The sequence below is a fragment of the Podarcis cretensis genome (assembly GCF_951804945.1).
Source record: "Podarcis cretensis genome assembly, chromosome: 2".
Lineage (NCBI taxonomy): Eukaryota > Metazoa > Chordata > Lepidosauria > Squamata > Lacertidae > Podarcis > Podarcis cretensis.
The window spans coordinates 126,910,957-126,933,720 of record NC_137171.1 but is presented as its reverse complement, the minus strand read 5'-3'; the positions used below and the strand labels follow the sequence as shown (position 1 = coordinate 126,933,720).

The window sequence follows — 22,764 nt, the reverse complement described above, 5'->3', positions numbered from 1 at the left end:
CATTTGCCTGCCCCCCCCCCGTTCCTGCGGCTCCCTCCCCCCCAGCCGGCTGCCCCTGCTGGGGGGGGATCACCCTGAGTCTGTCGGGGCTTCTCTCCCCCGACTACACTACCATTTTATTTTTTTAAAAAATCATTTGGCTGCCAAAACGGGAAGCGGAGGAAGTCCCATTAAATATCATTGGGCTGCGCGGGGAGAGAAAGAAAGAGCTACTGGGATCTTTCCAGGGAGAATCCTAGAAACGCAGGAGTTGGAAGGGACCCCCAGGGGTCATGTAGCCTGACCCCGACCCCCCCGCCCTTGCGATTCAGGAACCGCAGCTCCCATTTTGCAAAGAGGCGCGGGGAAAGAGGCGCGGGGAGAGGAACGCCGGAGAGACGCGACGCGACACGACCTTCTCCCGCCAGCCAAAATTCCACTCCCAGAAATGACCCACATTCCCGCAGGGAGCGCATAGCTGTCAACGTTTCCCTTTCCCCCCTTATTCCGAATAGGATTCCTCGCAAGAAAAGGGGGAAGTTGACAGCTATGATGGAGCGCAAAGACGCGCGCAACGAGCTCACGGAGAAACCAGCCGCCTCCCCAAGCCCGATCCACGCTATTTTGGGAATGTCGGGGATTTGGGGAAACGTCTTCTTACTAGGGCTGCCTCGCGACCCCAACAGCCAGCCGGGGGGGCGCTTGGCTGGCGAAGGAGGCGCGTTTTTCCAGCAAGACGCCCCCACTGGATTCCGCTGGCTCTTTTCTCAAAGCCTGGAAAAACTTGGAAGTGTCAAGCGGCGGGGCACCTGCCTTCCTCCTCCTCCTCCTCTTCCTCCTCCTCCTCCTCCTCCTCCTCCTCCTCCTCCTCCTCCGCCTCCTCCTGTCTGGTACAGGAGTGCCAGGCCCAGAAGCTCTGGATCAGTGGCCAGAACTAAAGGTCCCTAGTCCATCTGAGACTGCGCCGGTGTGAAGCCAACCTCTTCTGGCTTTGGAGGCAACTGCCCGATTCATAGACTCATGGACCCGTCAAGTTGGGAGCCAAGGGTCATCTAGCCCAGCCCCCTGCGAAACGGCAGAGGTCTTTTTTTTTGGGGGGGGGGGTCCGATCCAACTTAGCAGGCCTTGGATTTTTAAGCTTCGAAGGAGCTCTCAGAGAAAAGAATTTGAGGGGGGGGGGAGAATTCCCTGCTCCGTCTCCAAGAAGCAGCAGCCAGAAATTTTGGGTAATAAAAGGATTTGGGATCCAGCCAAGAGACTCTCTTTCTTATTTTTTGTTCAGTCCTGAGCGAGGATCGTGATTCTGTTATGGATAGCAATTTCCCGAAAAAAGAAACCTGGCCCACAAAATTTCCTTTTATCTTTAGCTGAGATTCCTGCGCTGCAGGGGGGGGTGGGCTAGATGATCCTTGTGGGTCCCTTCCAAATCTACAATTTTATGAATCGATTAAAATGCACTGCTCATTTTGCATACTCCTCCCACCCGCCAGAACCCAGGTGTCCTGCTCAACAACACGCCCCCCCCGCTCCCGCCAGCTGCGTCGGACGGCCAGCTGTTCGCAATTTCGCCGGCTGGAATTTGCAGGCGGAAAAAAACGACTTTTTCCAGGCGCGACCTGCTGAGGGGGGGGGGTTGAGGGGAGGCGCCGCCCCCTTTCTTAGGACTCCAAGGCCTGGCGGAGTCATTTGCAAGGAGCGAGTGTGGGGTGGGAGTCTGGGGTCTAGAATCTGCTTCCAGATTCATTCCCAGGGGAAAAAAATTGGGGGTGCAGCTTTGATGCGGGAAGCAAAGAAGGGGTGCATTTCATAATTCAATTTTTAAGCTATAAGTCTTGCACTGCAGGGGGTTGGACTAGATGACCCTGGGGTCCCTTCCAACAGTTCTATGATTCTAAAAGCAGACAAGGCCGGCGGGGAGGGGCGCCCCCTTTTTCAGGATGCCGAGGCCTGGTGGAGTCATTTGGGGGGAATTAATTCTGCGGCCCAGAGACTATTTGCACATTCCTTCCCAGGAAAAAATTGATCTCAAGCTTTGTCGTATTGTGGGGCGGTGGGAGCAAAATCAGGCAAGGCTGGGGTGGGAGACGCATCCTGAGCCAGCCAAGGCTCCGCGTGCCCGGGCTGGAATTCCAAAGAGGTGACCATCCAATTTCGAGTCCTAAACCCAAATTATTTTATACACACACACACACACACACACACACACACACACACACACACATCACAGCCTCCTTCTCCAGGCAACAGGCAGAGATGAGTTTAGCAGAAAGACCAGCCTCGGCTTCGGCCCCACAAACTGCATGAACGTGGAGGGGCGACGCCGCCTCGCCCGCAGTGCGCTGCGATGGGACGTGTGAACCGTGGCGCGCGCGTGTGCCGGCAGGGGACACGCGCGTGGGTGGCCAGGCGCGCCACCGCCTTTGACGCGCGCCTGGGCGGCATTCCTTCCTATTATATATATCTCCCAGACTATTTATAGGGCGCCCTGGCAGCGCGCGGCCCCTTTCCAGCCTGGGGGTGGGGAAGAGGCAGGGACCCCCCTTCCCCGAGGAAGCCACGTCCAGGTGAGGAGTAGAGAGGTTTGGGATTTAGAGTTGGGGAAAGTTCGGAAAAGAGGCAGCCAAACTATGTGGAGCGACTCCCCTCTGGAGAAAGGGACTTTTTAGTTTAGAAAAATGGTGAGTAAGCGTGGATTTGAGAGAAATTAATAAAAGAGAGAAGCTGGATGCTTTGGTGGGAGCCGATTGAAACTAAATCCTTCGAAGACAGAGGTCCTATGGCTAGGTCGGGATGGCATGGGGATGAGGGACCAACTCCCTTCTCTTGTGGGGGCCCAATTAGTGCCATTGCCTTCCGTTAAGAGTTTGGGTGTAATCCTTGACACCTCCCTTTCCAAGGAGGCGCAGGTTACAGCAACAGCCAAGGCGACATTTTCCCACCTTCGCCGCATCAAGCAGTTGGTCCCTTACCTTTCCCGCCCCGACTTGGCCACAGTGATCCATGTGATGGTCATCTCCAGGCTTGACTACTGTAATTCGCTCTACGCGGGGCTGCCCTTGAAGCTGACCCAGAAACTCCAGCGGGTGCAGAAGGCTGCAGCGAGACTCCTCACGGGGTCTCTGCCATGGGAGCATATTCACCCAGTGCTTTTCCAGCTGCACTGGCTCCCGGTGGAGTACAGGGTCAGATTTAAGGTGCTGCTTTTGACCTTTAAAGCCCTTCACGGCCTAGGACCCTCGTACCTACAGGACCGCCTCTCCTGGTATGCCCCACGGAGAGCCTCAAGGTCCATAAATAACAACACCCTAGTGGTCCCGGGCCCTAAGGAAGTTAGATTGGCTTCAACCAGAGCCAGGGCCTTTTCAACCCTGGCCCCAGCCTGGCGGAACGCTCTGCCTCATGAGACCAGGGCCCTGCAGGATCTGATTTCTTTCCGCAGGGCCTGTAAGACAGAGTTGTTCTGTCTGGCCTTTGGCTTGGAGTCAACTTGATTCCCTCCCTCTCTTTCTTTTTTCCTTTCTCCTCCTGTGATGAGGCTGCATGTTTTAATGTTTTGACGTTTTAATGTTGTATTTAACTTTGTTTTTTAAGTTGTATTTCAATCAACTTGTTTTTATTATTGGTTGTTAGCCACCCTGAGTCCAGCCTTGGCTGGGGAGGGCGGGGTATAAATAATAATAATAATAATAATAATAATAATAATTCATAATACTGGAACTGGTGGCATTCAAGGAAGCTGAATGTTGGAAGATTCAAGACAGATAGAAGAAAGGACTTCTTCATGCAGTGCAGATTTAAAGTGTGGAACTCCCTGCCACAAGGGCCACCAACTTGGACGGTTTTTTAAAAAAGGATTAGACAGATTCATGGAGGAGGAGAGGGCTATGGAGAGTTGCTCTTGCGCTGGGATCCCACTTGAAGGTTTCCCATAATAGGCAACTGAGTGGCCTCTGTGAGAACAGGATGCTGGACTCCACGGGCCATTGGCCTGAACCAGCAATTTCAAATAACTTCAAGGAAAGCACAGCTCAAGTCACTCTTCAAGCGGGCGTTGATTGGAGCAAACCATTTGCCCATGTACAATGTTGCAATGCCTAATATTAATATTAGTACATTATTGTAAGGTGTTTGTTGTGCTCTTAGAAGGTTGCATAATGTTAAAAGGGTTAAAAGGCTGTGAGGGAGGTGGGCTGCGACTCTCCAGAAGGGACCCTGCTGCACTTCTGAACCTTAAACGGCTCAGGACCACAATGGCTCAAGGACTGCCTCTTCCCACATGAACCTACCCGGACCCTGAGATCATCATCCGAGGTCCTTCTTCATGTGCCTCCCCCTCGAGGGGTCCAGAGGGTGGCAACATGAGAACGGGGCCTACTCTGCAGTGGCTCCCCATCTGTGGAATACTCTCCCCAGGGAAGTTTGCCTGGCGCCTTCATTACACACCTTTAGGCACCAGGCAAAAAACGTTCCTTTTTAACCAGGCCTTTGGTTGACCTGTTGCAACATCCCACGCCCTTTTAAAATGTGGCTCTTTTTTGTGGGGGCGTGTTACTGGGCTGTTGTTTTTATTCTGATTATATATGTTGTGATCTTTCCTGTGAACCACACGGAGACCTCTGGGTACAGAGTGGTATATAAACTCAATTAATAATAATAATAATAATAATAATAATAATAATAACCTGTCCCTGCACGACTGGCCTTCGGCTTAGACTGACCCCTTATATGGGATTTGGTATATAAATTTTCCCTTGGCTTTTTGCTGGCCCATGAAGGACCAGCATGGATAGCTGCCTCGGGTGAGTATCTGATGTTTCCTCCCTTTATGGTCTTGATTTATGGGCTACTACTAAATGAGGCTGCATTTTAAGCAGTATTTTAATTAACTTGTTGTTGTTGTTTTTCTATTACATTTTATTGTAATTCATATTTGGTGTTAGCTGTCCTGAGCCCGGCCCTGGCCAGGGAGAGGGCGGGCTATAAATAAATTATTATTATTATTATTATTATTATTATTATTATTTGATGTCCTCCTCCTTCCCTCCCCTCCAAGTTGCAATATGAGGAAAGGGAAGGGAATTTCTCTCTACGCACTTCTAGGGCACCATCCGAGGCCCTCCTTTTATGAAACACAAAAAGGAGGGTCAGAAACGGCGGCCAGGAGGGATGCAGCCCAACACCTTTGGATAGAAATGGCCTGCAGGACCGCTCTTCCTGGCCAGCCTGCTTGGCTAAGGCAACCTTGAGGCGACTCTGGTTTCTGGAAAGACAGTTGGCCTGGCTTTCTGAACAGGTGAGGCCGGTGGTTCTGCTAGGTGCATGGGTAGGCAAACTAAGGCCCGGGGGCTGGATGCGGCCCAATCGCCTTCTCAATCCGGCCTGTGGATGGTCCGGGAATCAGCATGTTTTTACATGAGTAGAATGTGTCCTTTTATTTAACATGCATCTCTGGGTTATTTGTGGGGCACAGGAATTCGTTCATTCCCCCCCCCCAAAAAAATATAGTCCAGCCCCCCACAAGGTCCGAGGGACAGTGGACTGGCCCCCTGCTGAAAAAGTTTGCTGACCGCTGTGCTAGGGTGTGGCAAGAGACGATGGCTAGTGTGGCAAGGGCAATCGAAGAAACATTTCAACATTTCAACTGAATCATATCATATTGTTGTTGTTGTTTAATTTTCAGAATATGGATAGATCTTTTCAAACCAAGAGCACTGGATATTTATTATTCTACAGTTCTCCGTGACGTATTGTTGTGTGAGTTTTCAATTCCGGCAAACGTTAAGGATCAGAGTAAGGTTTATTTGTGTGGAAGAGGAGTTCAGCGTTCGCCTCAACCTAGACCTGACATAAATTAGGTTATGCAGCCAAGCAAGAATGCCTAATTATAAACACCCTTCTGCTGTGTCCAGCTGGCCTCGGACACAGATTGGATGCGGGTTAGACTAGATGACCCTTGGCACTCCTCCCCAATCTGCAGTTCTATGATCTGAATGGGCCTGGATTGCTCTGGCTGGGTGTTGCATCCTTCATGACTCACAAGCAAAAGTTTGTGGAGTCACACAGATCTCTTGGTCAGGGACATGGCTGGGACCTAGAGCCAGCAGAAGGCAACTCAGTGAGGTGGAAATGTGCTTTTCTCCCTGATGTCATTGTCTCCATCTGCGCGCATTTCCTCTTGCGAGCAGCTTGGCTCTGGGTCTGGAGGGAAAGGCCTTCCCCATCTTTCCTGACAAAGAGCTCTGTGTCAACTCCAAAGTCTGCATGTCCCCACTGAGAGATGGTTGACCTGGTGTTATTTGTATATTTGTCTAGTTTTCAATTAGCTATTTTTAAACTCTTTGGTGACGCCTGGGCTGCAAGCTTCCTGGGAGTAAGGACATGCTAATGTCCAACCACAGGCATGCATGGAGATTTTCCTGCCAGTCTCCCCATTACAGGCAGGCATTCAACCAGGAAAGCCTTTCAGAGTTTTGCCTCCCATTTAGCTGCTCCTCCATCGCATGAGGGAGAGCGGTTAAAGGATCCCAAGGGTATATGGGTGGAGTGGGGGCTCAGAGCTGCTTTGCCCCCCATCAGAGGGCCAAAATGGTGGATTTTCAGGCCTCTTGTGGGGAATCTCAGTCCAGATTTCAGCACGGGACACCTAGGGCCTCAATGGTGCCATTCCATCAAATGGGTATGGCAAAGTTTTCAGTGGGTCTTCTGCCTGCAAACAGGCTTGGCAGAAAGATGAGCCACCTATTTCTGGAGTCACCTGCCAGGCATAAACCCAACAGGTGAAGTCCCCCTTACACTCTGATTGTATCACTTGTGACAGGCAGGAGACCAACAGGCACAGTTCCCACCCACCCACCCCCTTGGCCAGGAGGAAAAGTTCCGCCGTGACAGCTATTAAATGCACAGGAGCTCTGCCCAGAAGAAAACATGGCAACCCAACCCTCTCTTGACACAGCTCATCCCGAGCTCTTTTTGGAGTCGGACCCTGGAGGGGGGGGGCATATTTTCCTGCCTGTCTCTTCCATGCATCCTTTGCTAAGCGTTGAGGGCAAATTTGCATTTTGGCATCAACAACCCAGCTTAGGCTGTTCTCTTTGCCAGCTGTCCAAACCTTTCCCCTTCCCCCTTCCTCAACAAAAAGGGGATCTGTGGCCCTCAAATCGCCCCCCCCAATAATCATGCTTATACTCAGCATTCTGGGTTCCTGTAGGCTGCGGGGGGGGGGTGGCTCTGAGAGCCCCTAACCTGGCCAGATCATGATCTATCATTTCCTGAAAGCCCCACTGCAGCACATACGTTCAAGACGACGCAAGACCACCAGGGGTCATCCAGCCCAACCCCCGTTTAAAAAGAAAAGCCACCGTTGAGCAGCGATTACGTGATGACGGGTGGCAGTAATGAAATCATGCGCCAATGAGTTCCAAAGGCTGCTGGTGGAGGGCCTTGCCGGCCAGCTGCTCCCGCGCGCGCCCCCTTCCGGTTGCAGGAAAGCCTGCGCTAGTGCGCCCCCTGCAGGTAGCTGCCCGGAGACCCCCAGTGCATCCTTGGCTCCTCTGAGTTCAAAAGGGTCCCTGGAGGTCAAGCGGCCGGCAAGACCCTCCTCAAAGAAGGAGCTGTCCAGCCTCCCTCTGGGGACGCCTCCCGCAAGGGGTACCCAGCACCCCAGCTCTCCTCTGCTGCTCCCAGGGACCAAGCCTGATGGCAACGACACCCCCTTGCCCCCCCCTCCTCAGAAGGAGGTCCGGGGCAAACCGTAGGAGGAGAAGTAAAGGGACGGAGCAGGGCACCTTTTAGAAACGGGGTGCATCGCACAGCCCCACTGCAGCCCGCCCCCAATTTAAGTGGGGGAAAGCAGGAAAAGTCGCTGCTTTAGTGCAGGGGGGTCGCTTTAAAAGGCAGCTCTTCTGCATTAGAAACAGACATAAGTCCGGCAGGTGCTGCGGGCATGCCCACACCTGTGACTGCACCGGTTGATCTCCCGCCTGTCTGTTCCCTGCAACCTGGGCGGGACGAACGCGCAGGAGAGGGAGAAATTCCTCGAAAAGTGGTTGGAACTCACTTATGGGGTGTGTGTTTTTTGGGCGGGGGACCAGCGTCCAGACCCTCCCCTCTTGCCTTCTCCTTCTTCTCCTGGTGCCTTTCAAAGGCAGCTCTGACGCCTCGGAAACAGGCAGAAACCCGCCCGGTGCCGTACGGCAACCCCTGTCCGTCCGTTTGGCGGGACGGCTGAACCGGTTGGTCTCCTGCCTGCCTGTTCCCAGGGACGGGCAGAATGTGCAGAAGGCGGGGGATAAATCCATCGATGTAGGGGGGACAGGGGTGCCCCTGCAAGTGCCTCCTCGGCCTGCGGGGGTGTGGGGAGCGGGGGGGGGGTCTCGGCGGCCAAGGAGCTGCTTCGGGGGCCGCCGCCCAAAGGCAAACAACCTCCGCCCGGGCGGGCGGCCGCGCACACTCGCTTACTGTTCGGGCGCACAAAGGCCGCCCTGTCTGGGCAGAACGGGGGGGGGGGCGAGGTAGACCGGGCAGCGGAGGAGGAGCAGCAGCAGCGAGGCAGCGAGACCCCCCTCCCGCTGCATAAACACCCCCTCGCCTCTTCTCCAAACTGGTCTTGGGAGACCCCCCCCCAAAAAAAAATCCCCATGGCTGAAGGGAGCTCCTGCGCAGTAGCCAAAGGAGACTGCTCCCCCCAAGCCAACGCTGCAGGACACCCCCCCCCCCGCAACAGCAAAAGGTGACTGCTTCCCAGAACTCAAGACTAAAGGGAGCCCCCTGCAGAAGGGAAAGAGGACTGACCCCCCCCCAAAAAAAAACAAGGTGGGAAAGGGGAGAGCTGCATTAGGGAGGGAAAGGAACTAAAAGCCCCCCCCCCCGAAAACACCCGAAGGCTTAAGGGCTATCCCTGGGGGCTTCTCCAGCGCTGAGATTTCGGATATGCACTTCGGAGGCGACCCTCCCCTAATCTCTTTCCCGGCAGGGTTTTTTGGGAAGGGGAGAAATAAACGTATTAAATAGGCTCCACGGGGTTTTTTTTGGGGGGGGGAATGAAAATGGCGCAGGTCACCCCGTCACCCCCGTTCCCAAAAGGTTATTGTTTATGGCGAGATGGGGGTTCGTGAAATGTACACCCGACGACAACCCATACCTCTAGGGCCACCTTTTTTTTTCGGAGGGGGGGGGGAGATAGACGGAGCAGCGGAGCCAGATCACCACGTGGCGCTGGGGGGGGGGGGCACTGCCACCTGGTGGGCGCGGGGCGAGCTGCGTAGATTAGGGGGGCAGAGATGGGATGAGTGACAGACGCGGAGCGCTTCCTCGAGCAGGCTGGCTGTAGGCCAGGTAAAGGCCTCTTGCGCCCCCCAGGAACATCTTGCAGCTCCCCAAAACTTGGGCAACCTCCTCTGCAGTTAAAGCCCCCCCCCTCCCCCTTCCACGTCCGGGCAGCCTGTTAAACTTCCAGCCCCGCTCGGTGCGCGGCTGCAGCGACACCTGCAAAACGCCCTTGGCACCGGAGCCCCGAGCGTAAAAACTCCCTTGAATCCGGCAGTGGGGAGTTTGGTCCTGCTGCGGCGCCTCATCTGCCCCCCATCGCCCCCTCCTTGGCGGGGGGACCCCAACATATCGCTCCTTTTCACCGCCACAAATTCGCCGGCCACCGTTTCCAACCGGAGGTCTCCGTGCGCCCATCACCCTGGCCTCCGTCCTGGCTGCTCTTCTCACCTGCGCGCCATCGCCCTTCTTCCCGTGGGGAACCCCAACACACACACACACACACACCCTAATTCCAAGAGGGGTCTCCAGAAGAACCGTCAGCGCCACGTCCCCCCCAGCCGGGGTCTTCTGGTGTGCCAAAATCCGGACCTCCATCCTAGACGGCGCGGTCTCCCCAATTCTCGTCCATCCAAATTGCAACCCCCTGGACTCTAAGCACTGACCCCCCCCCGCCACTCCGTCCAAAGAAGAGGGCGCCCCCCAATTCTGGAAGAAGAAAACTGACTCCTTCTTCCTCGACGGGGCGCACAAGCCAGGCCCCCCAGCCGGCGCAAAAGAAGAAGAAGAAGAAGAAGAGTTTGGATTTGATATCCCGCCTTTCACTCCCCTTCAGGAGTCTCCAAGCGGCTCACATTCTCCTTTCCCTTCCTCCCCCACAACAAACCGTCTGTGAGTGTTTCGGCGCGGGCTGGAAAGCGCGCCGCACCCGCCACTCCGCAGTGCCAGTCGGACGGTGCGTCCGGCGCGCTCTTACCTGCTCGGGCGGCCAGACAGGGCAGCATCAGCAGGAGCAGCCGGGCCACCTCCATGGCGGGCGGGCGGGCGGGCGGGCGAGGGGCGACGGTCAGCGGCGGCCCATGCGGACGGGGCGGGCGCGGGAGGAAGGCAGGCAGGCAGGCAGGGAGGCAAGGCCGGTGGCGGGCGGCTCGCTCCGTCGGTCCTCTGCGCCGTCTGGCTGAGGGAAAGGGAGGCGCGGCCGCTCTCTCGCTCCAGCCCCGACCCCGCCGCAGCCCCAGGCAGCCTGGCTCCCCCTCCAGCCCTGCCTCCGGGCCGCCTGGACGGCCCCCGACACGCCCCGGCCGCCAGCCCCGGACGGCGCGGCCACTCCCTCCCGCCACAGACCGCTCGGAGCCGGCCAGGTGTTCCATGAAGCTGCACCGGTTGGATTTCTCCCCGGCCTGCGGATATCAAAGGCAGGCAGTGTTGGCCAGCAGCAGGAACCCCCACCAGTCCTAAGCCTGTCCTGTCCCCTCCCCTCTGGGACCCCCTGGTTTTCCAGGGGTCGCCCCCCGCCTCCAAAGTCCTCTGCATCAGTTTATAAATCTCTGTCGTGACGCCCCCTCCCCTCCCCGTCTATCTTGCCAGCTTCAAACGCCTCATCTGGTAGGAAAGGTTCTCTGGTCGGCTGGGTTTATCATTAAACACGGTTTAAAATAACTTTGCACGTCATTCTTTTGCCTTTATTGTGAACAGACTTGATATTTTCATATGCCTGCTTATGTGTGTGTGTGTGTGTCATTGCTTTGGAGAAAGCACTCTGCACATGCCCCGGGGTGCCCTTTCCTTATTGCTCATGCCCCGCACCCGCTGGCTCCTGTCTTTCTCCAGACCAGCAGCATTCCCCCGGGGCCCTGGGCAGAGTGGTCGCCTCCCAGCCCCAACCTCCTGGAGCTTCTAGGATTCGAACACAGGGCACAGCTGGTTCCAGAGGTGCAGCCTCTGGACTCTCACTTGCAGCTGGCCTGGGAATGCACCAAGCCGGCCCGGGTGTCCGGGCAGGACTGTCGACCTGGCAGCCCCTCCCAGGCGTTTTTTGGACTACAACTCCCATCAGCCCCCAGAATGGCAGGGCCTGATGGGAATTGTAGTCCAAAAGAGCTGGAGTTGGGCAACCTCCAGGCTCTCGGACTCTGAGCTGTTAGCAGTGGTTCCTGCATTTCAGGGGGGCTGGTCTAGATGGCCCTGGGGGGTCCCTCCCAACTTGACATGTCTCTGCTTTTTCTCTCCGGCCTCATTTAGGCTCCCTCGAGAGTCTGGGATGGGCTTTTATTTTATTTGCTATTTATTAGATTTGTAATAATCTCAAGATCCCAGGGTGATGGTTCACAAGTACAGTGTAAAAACACAAAATGGAATCATAGAATTGGAAGGGGACTGCCAGGGGTCATCTAGTCGAACCCCTCGTGATGCAGGAATCTCAGCAAAAGATCTCTGACAGAAATCCACCCAACCTCTACTTAAAAGCCTCCAAGGAAGGAGGGAGACTGTCCCACCATCCAAAAGCTCTTCCTGGCAGAAAGTCCTTCCTGATGTTGAGTCGCAATCTCCTTTCTTGGCCCATGAAGCCATGGGTTCGAGTCCCACCCTCTGGAGCAGGAGAAAACCAGCTTCCTCCGTCTTCCCTGGGGCAGCACTCCAGAGATGGGAAGATGGCTCCCCTATCTCCTCTCAGCTGGAGATATAGAGAGATAGATATAGATATACATATAGATGATATAAATATAGATATATAGATATATAGATGATATATTGATATATAGATATAGAGAGATAGAGAGATAGAGATAGAGATAGAGATAGAGATAGAGAGATAGAGAGAGAGAGAGAGAGAGAGAGATAGAGAGAGAGAGAGAGAGAGAGAGAGAGAGAGGGAGGGAGAGAGATAGAGATAGAGATAGAGATATAGATATAGATATAGATATAGATATAGATATAGATATAGAGATAGATATAGAGATATAGAGATATAGAGCTATCTGACTGAACTTCAGGACGAACTTTCTGGTAGCAAGAGCTGTTCCACTCTGCAAGAGCTCTACCATCCTTGGAGGTTCTTAAGCAGAGGTTGGGCAGCCACCTGTCATGGATACTTTATTTTATTTTATTTTTTTTAACATAATTGTTACAAAATATAAGCAAAATATTGCAAATACATACATACATATTTCAAATGAGCACATATGTATGAAAAAAGGAACAAAAGAGAAAAGAAGAAGAAAAGGGGGGGGGGAATAAAGAGAAAAGAAGAAGAAAAGTTGGAAGAATTTCTTCCGAGTTTATTCTACAAATATCTCAATACAATAATAATAATAAAACTTCATTGATTGACTTCCATCGTTTACACTGCACTTCCTATATACATTTTAAGCAAGGTTGTATTTGTAATTCTGTATTTTCCCCGTACAACGCCACACAAATACTCTAATCGATAAGTTTCCAAAATCTTTCCTAAATCTCTCGTGGGTACTTTAGTGGCGATTCCTGCGTCGCAAGGGGTTTGACTAGATGACCTTTGGGGGGTCCCAACTCCAACCATCGTATGATTCTTCACGAAGGGCCTGCCACAGAGCAGGAGGTGCCCGTTTGGGAACCACCGCTCCACGCAGTGCCAGGGGCCGTATTCCCCCAGGTGAGCCTGTGGGTCTCAGGGAATGTGGGGCGGGTGGTCTCCCAGGGTCTTCTCCTTGCCCAACTCAGTCACACCGCCACATCTGCTAGGCAGGAGCGCCCGGGTTTCACGGTGCTGCCTGGCACAGGAGCCCTGCCCTGCCCTTGACCACCGCTTTTGCCCAGGGAAGCCATCTCTGGGCAGGCTGGGCGTGGCTCCCTCCCGGTGGCTTCCCTGGCCAGCTCCTAAAAATGGCACTATAATCAGGGTCCCTGTAATTAGCCTCTCGGCCTCCTCTCTCTGCGGGAAGCGCAAGGAGCAGCTCAGCTGGGAGGGGGGCAGCGTGTGGGATGCGAAGAACGGAATGGAGGTGCCAATGGGGCACATTTCGGGGCGGTTGGGCCCTGAGGACTCTGCATGGTGGCAAGTCAATCTGGTTCTGCATATCGGGCCCCGGAGCCTGTCTCTGACCCGCATGCAAGAAAGGCCCAGGGGTATTTTGTTTCACTGACTGAATTTATATAACACCCTTTATGTATATATATATTTGCGTGTGTGTGTATAGATACATATATAAGGGACGCGGGTGGCGCTGTGGGTTAAACCACACAGCCTAGGACTTGCCGATCAGAAGGTCGGCGGTTCGAATCCCCGTGACGGGGTGAGCTCCCGTTGCTTGGTACCAGCTCCTGCCAACCTAGCAGTTTGAAAGCATGTCAAAGTGCAAGTAGATAAATAGGTACCGCTTTGGCGGGAAGGTAAACGGCGTTTCCGTGCGCTGCTCTGGTTCGCCAGAAGCGGCTTAGTCATGCTGGCCACATGACCTGGAAGCTGTATGCCGGCTCCCTTGGCCAATAAAGCGAGATGAGCGCCGCAACCCCAGAGTCAGCCACGACTGGACCTAATGGTCGGGGTCTCTTTACACACACACACACACACACATATATGATTTGTTTATTTGGTTTTCAAATCAATGTTTCACAATCACATATCCAATATACAGTGGTACCCTTGGTTGCGAATGGGATCCGTTCTGGAGGCCCATTCGCAACATGAGCAGAACACAACCCGTATCTGCACGTGCGCGGGTCACGATTCGCCACTTCTGCACATGCGCATAATGTCATTTTGTGCGTCTGTGCATGAGCGAGCGGTGAAACCCGGAAGTAACTGTTTCTGGTACTTCCGGGTTGCCCCAGGACGCAACTTGAAAACGCTCAACCGGAAGTGAACGTAACATGAAGTATGACTGTATGACTGGACACAGAATGGACCTGCACCTCCGTGGACAGCTGTGAGTCCAAAATGACTCCCAGGCTGCACACCTGGTCCTTCAGGGGCACAGTTACCCCATTCAGGACCAGGGAGTCCTCCACACCCGCCCACCTCCTGTCCCCCCAAAACAGTACTTCTGTCTTGTCAGGATTCAACCTCAGTTCCGAAGCGCATCTCTGCGCACTTGCAGACAGTGACTCGCCTTTGCCATTCGCGGCCCCTTCGCTCCTTCCCTCCTGGCCAGCCAGCCTGCAATTTCCACCCTGGCCTGGCCCTAATTGTAGCCTCGAGAGATGCCTGGATCCGGCCAAAAGACGTCTATCTATATCTATTCTATGGGCCCACCTATTTTCTCTCCCTGGGTAGCTTTGAGCTGGAGATGCAGAGGGGAGGGGCACCCGATCACTGCTCAAAGCAGCCCAAGGCCTGGTTGTGGGGCCGGACAGCTTGGGGTGGGGCTGTGGTGGAGAGGGGCAGAGGGCAGGCACCCCACCCACCCCACAGCCGCCCAGAGGGAGGGAACTGGCCAGAGAATAGCAGGGCCCCGTCTTCCCAGTGCAAAAGTCAGCCGGAGTTCCAGCTTCAATTCTGTGACTTCTGTTCACACAGAATTGCAGTGCCTTATTAAAATGTGGGGTTTTTTTATTTTGATTATGGATTTTGTGGTTTTTATATTTTGATTTTATTCTGTAAACTGTAAATTCAATAAATTAATAGAGTTGGAAAGGACCCTGAGGGTCATCTAGTCCAACCCCTGAAAGGCAGGAATTGAACCCATAACCTTGGCATTATCAGCAGCAGGACCTCACCAGCTGTGCTCTCCCAAGCCCACATTTCCAGCACTTAGGGAAGTTTTTAATGTCTGATGCTGTATTGTTTTAATATTGAGTTGGAAGCTGCCCAGAGTGGCTGGGGAAACCCGGCCAGATGGGCGGGGTATAAATAAAAAAATTATATTATTATTATTATGTGAGAGGCAGTGTGGCACAATGGTTAGAGTGCCCGATAAGGACTCGGGAGAGCAGGGTTTGAATTCCCACTCCACCCTGACGATCTATGTCAGGGGTAGGCAACCCAATCGCTGTCTCAATCCGGTCCCCGTACGGTCCGGGAATCAGTGTGTTTTTACTGGAGTAGAAGGTGTCCTTTTATTTAAAATGCATTTGTGGGGCATAGGAATTCATTCACCACCACCCCCCCCCCACAATATAGTCCGGCCCCCCACATGGCCTGAGGGATGGTGCACCGGCCCACGGCTGAAGAAGGTTGCTGACCTCCTGTTCTTACAGTGGCCAACTAGATGCCCCCCAAGTGAAACCCTCGAGGAGGATTCGAACCCAAGAGCCAGCAGCCGAGATTCAGAAGCACTGAGCGTCCAGGAGAGCTATCCTAGGCAACTTCCTCCGCCTCCTCCTCTGCCACCTCGAGAGGCAGTGTGGTGCATTGGTTAGAGGCCAGGGGTTCCAGTTTGCACTTGGAGACCAGGAACCCCCCTGGGTGACCATGGGACCTGCCCAACTTCTCAGGGTCGCTGTGGGGCTTAGAATCATAGAATCATAGAATCATAGAGTTGGAAGAGACCACAAGGGCCATCGAGTCCAACCCCCTGCCAAGCAGGAAACACCATCAGAGCACTCCTGACATATGGTTGTCAAGCCTCTGCTTAAAGACCTCCAAAGAAGGAGACTCCACCACACTCCTTGGCAGCAAATTCCACTGTCGAACAGCTCTTACTGTCAGGAAGTTCTTCCTCATGTTTAGGTGGAATCTTCTTTCTTGTAGTTTGGAACCATTGCTCCATGTCCGCTTCTCTGGAGCAGCAGAAAACAGCCTTTCTCCCTCCTCTATGTGACATCCTTTTCTATATTTGAACATGGCTATCATATCACCCCTTAACCTCCTCTTCTCCAGGCTAAACATGCCCAGCTCCCTTAGCCGTTCCTCATAAGGCATCGTTTCCAGGCCTTTGACCATTTTGGTTGCCCTCCTCTGGACACGTTCCAGTTTGTCAGTGTCCTTCTTGAACTGTGGTGCCCAGAACTGGACACAGTACTCCAGGTGGGGTCTGACCAGAGCAGAATACAGTGCCACTATTACTTCCCTTGATCTAGATGCAATACTCCTATTGATGCAGCCCAGAATTGCATTGGCTTTTTTAGCTGCCGCGTCACACTGTTGGCTCATGTCAAGTTTGTGGTCAACCAAGACTCCTAGATCCTTTTCACATGTACTGCTCTCAAGCCAGGTGTCCCCCATCTTGTATTTGTGCCTCTCATTTTTTTTTTGCCCAAGTGCAATACTTTACATTTCTCCCTATTAAAATTCATCTTGTTTGTTTTGGCCCAGTTCTCTAATCTGTCAAGGTCGTTTTGAAGTGTGATCCTGTCCTCTGGGGTGTTAGCCACCCCTCCCAGTTTGGTGTCATCTGCAAATTTGATCAGGATGCCCTTGAGTCCATCATCCAAGTCTTTGATAAAGATGTTGAATAAGACCGGGCCCAAGACAGAACCCTGTGGCACCCCACTAGTCACTCTTCTCCAGGATGAAGAGGAACGCTTTGGGTTCGGTCAGTCAGCCAGTTACAAATCCACTGAGTGGTAGCATAGTCAAGACCGCATTTTACCAGCTTCTTTACAAGAATATCATGGGGTACCTTGTCAAATGCCTTGCTGAAATCAAGGTAGGCTACATCCACTGCGTTCCCTTCATCTACCAGGCTTGTAATTCTGTCAAAAAACGAGATCAGGTTAGTCTGAACTAGGGCGGCGGGACAGGAAAGCAACAAGCGCGTAATACGACCGTGGGAAGGAAGAGGGGCTGCCTTGGCACATAGAGACTGCGGAACTCCCCGCCACAAGAAGCAGCGAGGGTCACGAAGGTGGCTGGATGGAAAAGGAGCCTTCGGCGCATCTGCAAGAGCCAGGACACTTCGGTATCCCTGCCCCCCTCCCATTTTATGTCTCTGGGGTGGAGTCCCCCAGGATGGCGAGGCCAGGAATGTCCTGTCGGGAGGCGGCCAAGCGCCCGGGCTATTCCTGGCAGCGGGCGGGGCGGGAGCGAGAGGCCGCAGAGCCGCCCGGAGCCAAGTGGGACACAGCGGAGGAGCGCCTGAAAAAGAGAATTTTTTGGCTTACGGGGGAGATGTCCAGGAGAGCCGCCGACACTCCCCACAGACGGGATGAGGGTCTGATATCTACATTTTTAAACAGCAAAACTCTGTCCAAGCCAGCCGGTTCTCCCCCCGCCCCCTGTTGTGTCGACACGCTCTGCACATGTTCAGAGGCAGATTGCGCGCGCACACATATATATATATCAGGGCTGGAAACTCGATCTTAAATGGGACCCGGGTCTCCTAAATGCGTGGACACGCTCTGCACATGCTCAGAGAGCAAAGGCTAAGCCCGGTTGCTTGCGCGCGTATATATACTGTATTATCCATCCTAGTTGTTGTTGTTTACTCGTTTAGTCGTGTCTGGCTCTTCGTGACCCCCTGGACCAGAGCACGCCAGGCCCTCCTGTCTTCCACTGCATCCCACAGTTTGGTCAGACTCATGCTGGTAACCTCGAAAACACTATCCAACCATCTCGTCCTCTGTCGCCCCCTTCTCCTTGTGCCCTCCATCTTTCCCAACATCAGGGTCTTTTCCAGGGAGTCTTCTCTTCTCATGAGGTGGCCAAAGTCTTGGAGCCTCAGCCTCAGGATCTGTCCTTCCAGGGAGCACTCAGGGCTGATTTCCTTCAGAATGGAGAAGTTGGATCTTCTTGCAGTCCATGGGACCCTCAAGAGTCTCCTCCAGCACCAGAATTCAAAAGCATCCATTCTTCAGCGATCAGCCTTCTTTATGGTCCAGCTCTCACTTCCATACATCACAACTGGGAAAACCAGAGCTTGAACTATACGGACCTTTGTTGGCAAGGTGATGTCTCTGCTTTTTAAGATGCTGTCTAGGTTTGTCATTGCTTTTCTCCCAAGAAGCAGGCGCCTTTTCATTTCCATCCCAAAAGCCAGCCAGCGGCCCAGCAAATGCAGGGACCCGCTCTGCACGCGTTCAGAGGGGCGCGTGTATATTTTGCATGGAAGCTCCCATTTCAGAAGGGGCGCAAGGCTTTTGCTGCGCCCCCGAACGTCATTTGGGAATGGTGAGTGGGGGGAGATAAGGATATGGGGGGGCTTCCCTTTCTTGCCCCCCCCCACTGAACAGCTGATGTTGCGTGGTTGCGCTTTGAACGGTGTTTCCTTGGCTTTTTCCCCTTGGAGAGAAATATATTCCTGTATTTTTTTCCTGGGTGGGGGGATTTCAAAGGAAGGTGGGGGTCACTCTGCACCCACCGGCGCCCCCTCGCTCTTCTCCCCGTCTCCCACCCCTCCTGCCAGGGTCTGCGTGGCCTGCCGGGCCCGCCAGGTGAGAGCGGGCAGGACAAGGCCCCCATTGATGGGGCGGAACAAGCCCGGCTTTGTGCCGCCTCCTGGCGGGCGGCGGTTTGCAGGCCGGCCTGTGAAAACAGCAGCTCGGGGAGGCACTGAGCGCCATTCATGAGCCAGGATGGAGCCCGGGGAGGGGGGCGGTGAGGCAGCAGCGAGGAGGGGGGGGCTGGGGGTCAGTCCAGGCCACGATTCCAAGCTGCGGGGAGGGAGAGGAATTGCGCCAAGGGAAGCCACCAAAAGAGCATTTTGCATTTTATTTTTTTTTAAAGGCGGGGGTCCTGCGGATTTAGGCGGGATGCTTCCTGTGGAGGTCTGTTTTAGCGAGGCGGGAGGAGCCGTATCTATCCTTGGGAGGTTTAGAAACATGTCAGGAATTTCGAGGGAGGGAGAAAGGTTGTTCTGCAAAAGAAAAAGCAACTTTCCCTTCCAACTGGGAGACGTAATTTTGGGGTTGGGAAAGAGGTGCCTGTCCCTGGAAATGGGAACCTTTCATCCTGCCCCCCCCCGTGTCTTAAATCTGCGGGAGGCAGGCTGCGGTGAATTGGGCAGCAAAATGCAGCGGCGCTCTGCGTGCGCTCAGAGGAAGCAGTCTGGGTGCTGCTCCGCGCAGACGAGCCAAACTTTCTTTCGAACCTGTTTCGCTCCAGTTAAAGGTTGTGGGGAGCTGTGCACACAGGAAAAAGTTATAGAGTAGTGGGGCAGGGAGCGTGCCCCATAGACTGAAGCAGGGCGATGATGATGGAGAAGGAACTAGCCCAAACCCCTGCAACGCATGAATAAAAAGTAACCAGTTTCCCATCACTTTTTTTCCCAGCGGCGGCGGGGGGAGCCAAATAAAGGACAGGAGGAGAGAGAAGCGCCCCCCCCCCCAGTGGACGCCAAGAGAAACTCCAGGTGTTTAGGAGCCAGGAATGGGGCAGGGCTCTTGCGGGGGGAGGCGATCTGGTGACACGGAGGCGGCGTCACCTGGAATACCCTCCTTTGCAGGGTGGGGAGAGGAAATGAGGGTGGCAGGTGGGAGATCAGACAACGCCGCCCCCCCCAAAAAAACCCCCCTCATATACAGCTCTGCTCATGGGGCACGGATGCCCCCTAGTGGCGGAGACTGAACTGAGAAAGCCAGGCTGTGCTGGACTCGCGTTAAGACGGGATGGGGCTCAGGCCAAAGGGACTCTGGGAGGGGCTGAGCAGATGCTCTCAGGTGAAGCCCCCCCAGGGAGGATTCAGGCACAAGACGCTTCTCCCCTCCTGCGACTTCCAGAAACCGAATTTGCCTAATCTCTATCAAAGCAGTTCCTATTGGTGGCAATCCTTGTTTCCTGTGGCAGGGAGTTCCATGTGCTGCATGAAGGGCTTTATTTCATCTGAATCTCCCAGCATTCTTCTTCCTTGGAAGTCCCCAGCCCTGCAGCCTTCCTTCCAAGAGGAGCCACTCCTTCACCCCAGGGCAGCCCTTTCCTGAACTTTTCCCAGCTCTACAACATCCTTTTTAGGCAAGGAGACCAGAAGAGGACACAGGACTCCAATGGCAGCTGCACCGCAGATTTATAGAACAGCATTAGGATATTGGCAGATTTGGAATCAGAGTCGGGACCACGAGGGCAAGTTAGTTCAGCCGCCTGCAATTCCCCCCACCAACATGGGATTCAAACCCGCAACCCTGGGATTAAGAGTCCCGTGCTCTGCAATCTCTTTCCTAATGATCTCCAGCACAGGGGCTGCCCTCTTATACTGCCACTCTGCCTTACAAAGAGGTCTGCAAAAGGGACGTGAAGGTTGGCAATCCCTTGCAGACCACCCCGGTCAGGTTGTGCGTCCGTAGGAGTGACCAGAGGAGGAATGGCCGCTGGGAGGAGCAGAGTTGATGATGAATATTAATTGAATTTGTTTACCACCATGTGCCCATAGATCTGAGTGGTTCACAACCTAAAATTACGAGGAATGCCCTGGTTGCTTCTGCGCGGCCAGACGCCTTTGTCTGCCCCAGCTGAAACAAAACATGTCTCTCCCATCTCTGCCTCTACTACAACAGCTCTTGTTATTAAATATACCAAGAAAAAAGCACACCAAGCTCTCTGGCCAATATAAATTTCAGTAGTGGGAGTGGTCCCCACTCGCACAGCAATAGGCAATTGTAACAAAAACTAATCCATTCAAAAGTATGTACCTCGGGTTACATACGCTTCAGGTTACAGACTCTGCTAACCCAGAAATAGTGCTTCAGGTTAAGAACTTTACTTCAGGATGAGAACAGAAATCGTGCTCTAGCAACGCGGCAGCAGCAGGAGGCCCCATTAGCTAAAGTGGTGCTTCAGGTAAAGAACAGTTTCAGGTTAAGAACGGAGCTCTGGGACGAATTAAGTACTAAACCCAAGGTACCACTGTATTCTGACAAGGATTACAAACTCAAATAGAGATTATAAACTCAAACTCATAAGGATATGTATAACACAATAATTCGCTACAGAATCAGAGATAAGAGTTTATGAGTAGAGATAAGTTAATGTTAGTCCATAGTCAGATTTGACATGAAGGTCTTAGTTTCAATCATTGAGCAGAAGTCAGAAGTCAATTATGGATCAGAAACCAGGACAGGGCCCTGTTTCGATGTATTCACCTTCATCAGCTAATTTTTAAGGGGTCATGTAAGTTTTTAAGGGGTAATATAAGTGTGGGTAGATGTGCGACTAGGGACCACTACTGAAATTTATATTGGCCAGAGTTCTTGGTGTGCTTTTTTCTTGGTCTACTACAGCAGCGACAAGAGCAGGGACTGCAGCTGCCAACCATTTGACTTCACCCACGAAGACGCCCTCCGTTGAGAGACAGATGCCAATCAACTATGACCAGGTCAGCTCTTGCCCTTTTACTAAACTAGAAACTCTGCCTCCTTTCTTCAACCCTCTGGCCTGTGGGCCACACTCAGCCCCAGCCCTACCCCCAGGATGTTTCTGGCAAGCCCGTGATACAGAGGGGGGCCCGTGATACAGAGGCCCCCCCCCCCCCCGTTCCCAAGCCCCCTGCCTCTTTCATGCATGTTCGCAGGCCCTCTGTGCGCGCTCAGAGGCTCTGCTGCTCGTTGGCATGCAATCCCATAGAAAGGGTCTGGGGAGCAGTTTTGTTGCTCCTACGCCAGAGTCCGGGGGGGGGGGGAGAGACTGATAAATTAGTGGAGAGCACACACACACACACATGGAGAGGGGGGAGAGGGAACCCCCCCTCCGGAAAGAGCAGCTTTTATTAAAATCAACATGTTCCAGAAGCAGAGATTCAAGTTGGGGTGTGAGTTTAATAACAGAAATAAAATTAATGGGGGGGGGGGGAAGAAGCAATGAATGAATATGGGCATGCTGAGGGAGGAAGGGGGGAGGCCAAATAGAGAGCAGAGCCATGCATGTGGGTCACCGCCAGCCCCCCCGACCAGGACACCCCAAGGAGAATGGAGGAGTAAAGACCCAAAGGGATATGGGGGGGGGACACTGGATTCCTCCCCACCGACCTTGAAAAGGTCAGACGCCTAGGTGGGGGGAAAAATGAACGACATCAACCCAGCTCTGCCCCCCCCCAAATAATCATAATTTTATTATTTATATGCCATCCATCTGACTAGGTTGTCCATGACATTCTTAGGGAATCGAGGAGGCAAAAAAATGGGAACATCCTTTTGGGGGGGGGGGTTTCCTGGTGTAGAGAGAAACGCATGCATGGAGGGGGGCTCTCTATTGTCCCACCCTCCCTCCCCAAACTCCACACCTCCTTGCATAGATGAGGAACAGGGCCACGTCCAAAGTGCTAAACCAGAAATTTTTTGGGGGGTGAGGGGAGAAAGAGAGGAGCGGGAAAGGGGTTTGCTTAGGCCTCTACCTGGGGGGTGAGAGGGACAAGAATCTAGGAAACCGTATTTTCTGATAACCAATATTGAGGTAAAAACTCGACCCCTTCCCCCTACAAGCTTAGCTTTCCCCAAATACCTTAGAAACCATTTTTTCTTTTTTTTAAAAAAAGCGCCCCTGCTTTGGGGGTAAGGGGGCTGTCGGCGGGAGGTTACAGTGCCCCTCCCCACATTCTCTAAAATTAAGTCTGTTGCGGGAATCCTCTTTGGGGTCGGGAGCTGCGCCCCAAAAGCCCCCCGCCCGGCCCCTCACAAGCACTGTTTGTCTCCGTGGGGCAGAAGGAAGACCTCTCCCCAAAAGCCTCAGAGGTGGGCAGG

At 53.5% G+C, this 22,764-nt stretch overlaps 1 protein-coding gene across 1 annotated transcript in view; it reads right to left on the bottom strand.

Annotated features, from left to right (window-relative positions):
- The window catches only part of COL11A2 (collagen type XI alpha 2 chain), a gene marked incomplete at its 5' end in the record, with an annotated part of 106,186 nt that extends 92,946 nt beyond the window's left edge, over window positions 1–13,240 (bottom strand). The window contains 2 exons of the mRNA XM_079967198.1: window positions 10,220–10,643; window positions 13,112–13,240. Of these exons, the coding sequence (XP_079823324.1) occupies window positions 10,220–10,643; window positions 13,112–13,240 (553 nt within the window). The remainder of the gene's footprint in view (window positions 1–10,219; window positions 10,644–13,111) is intronic.
- Window positions 13,241–22,764: the final 9,524 nt, after the last annotated feature.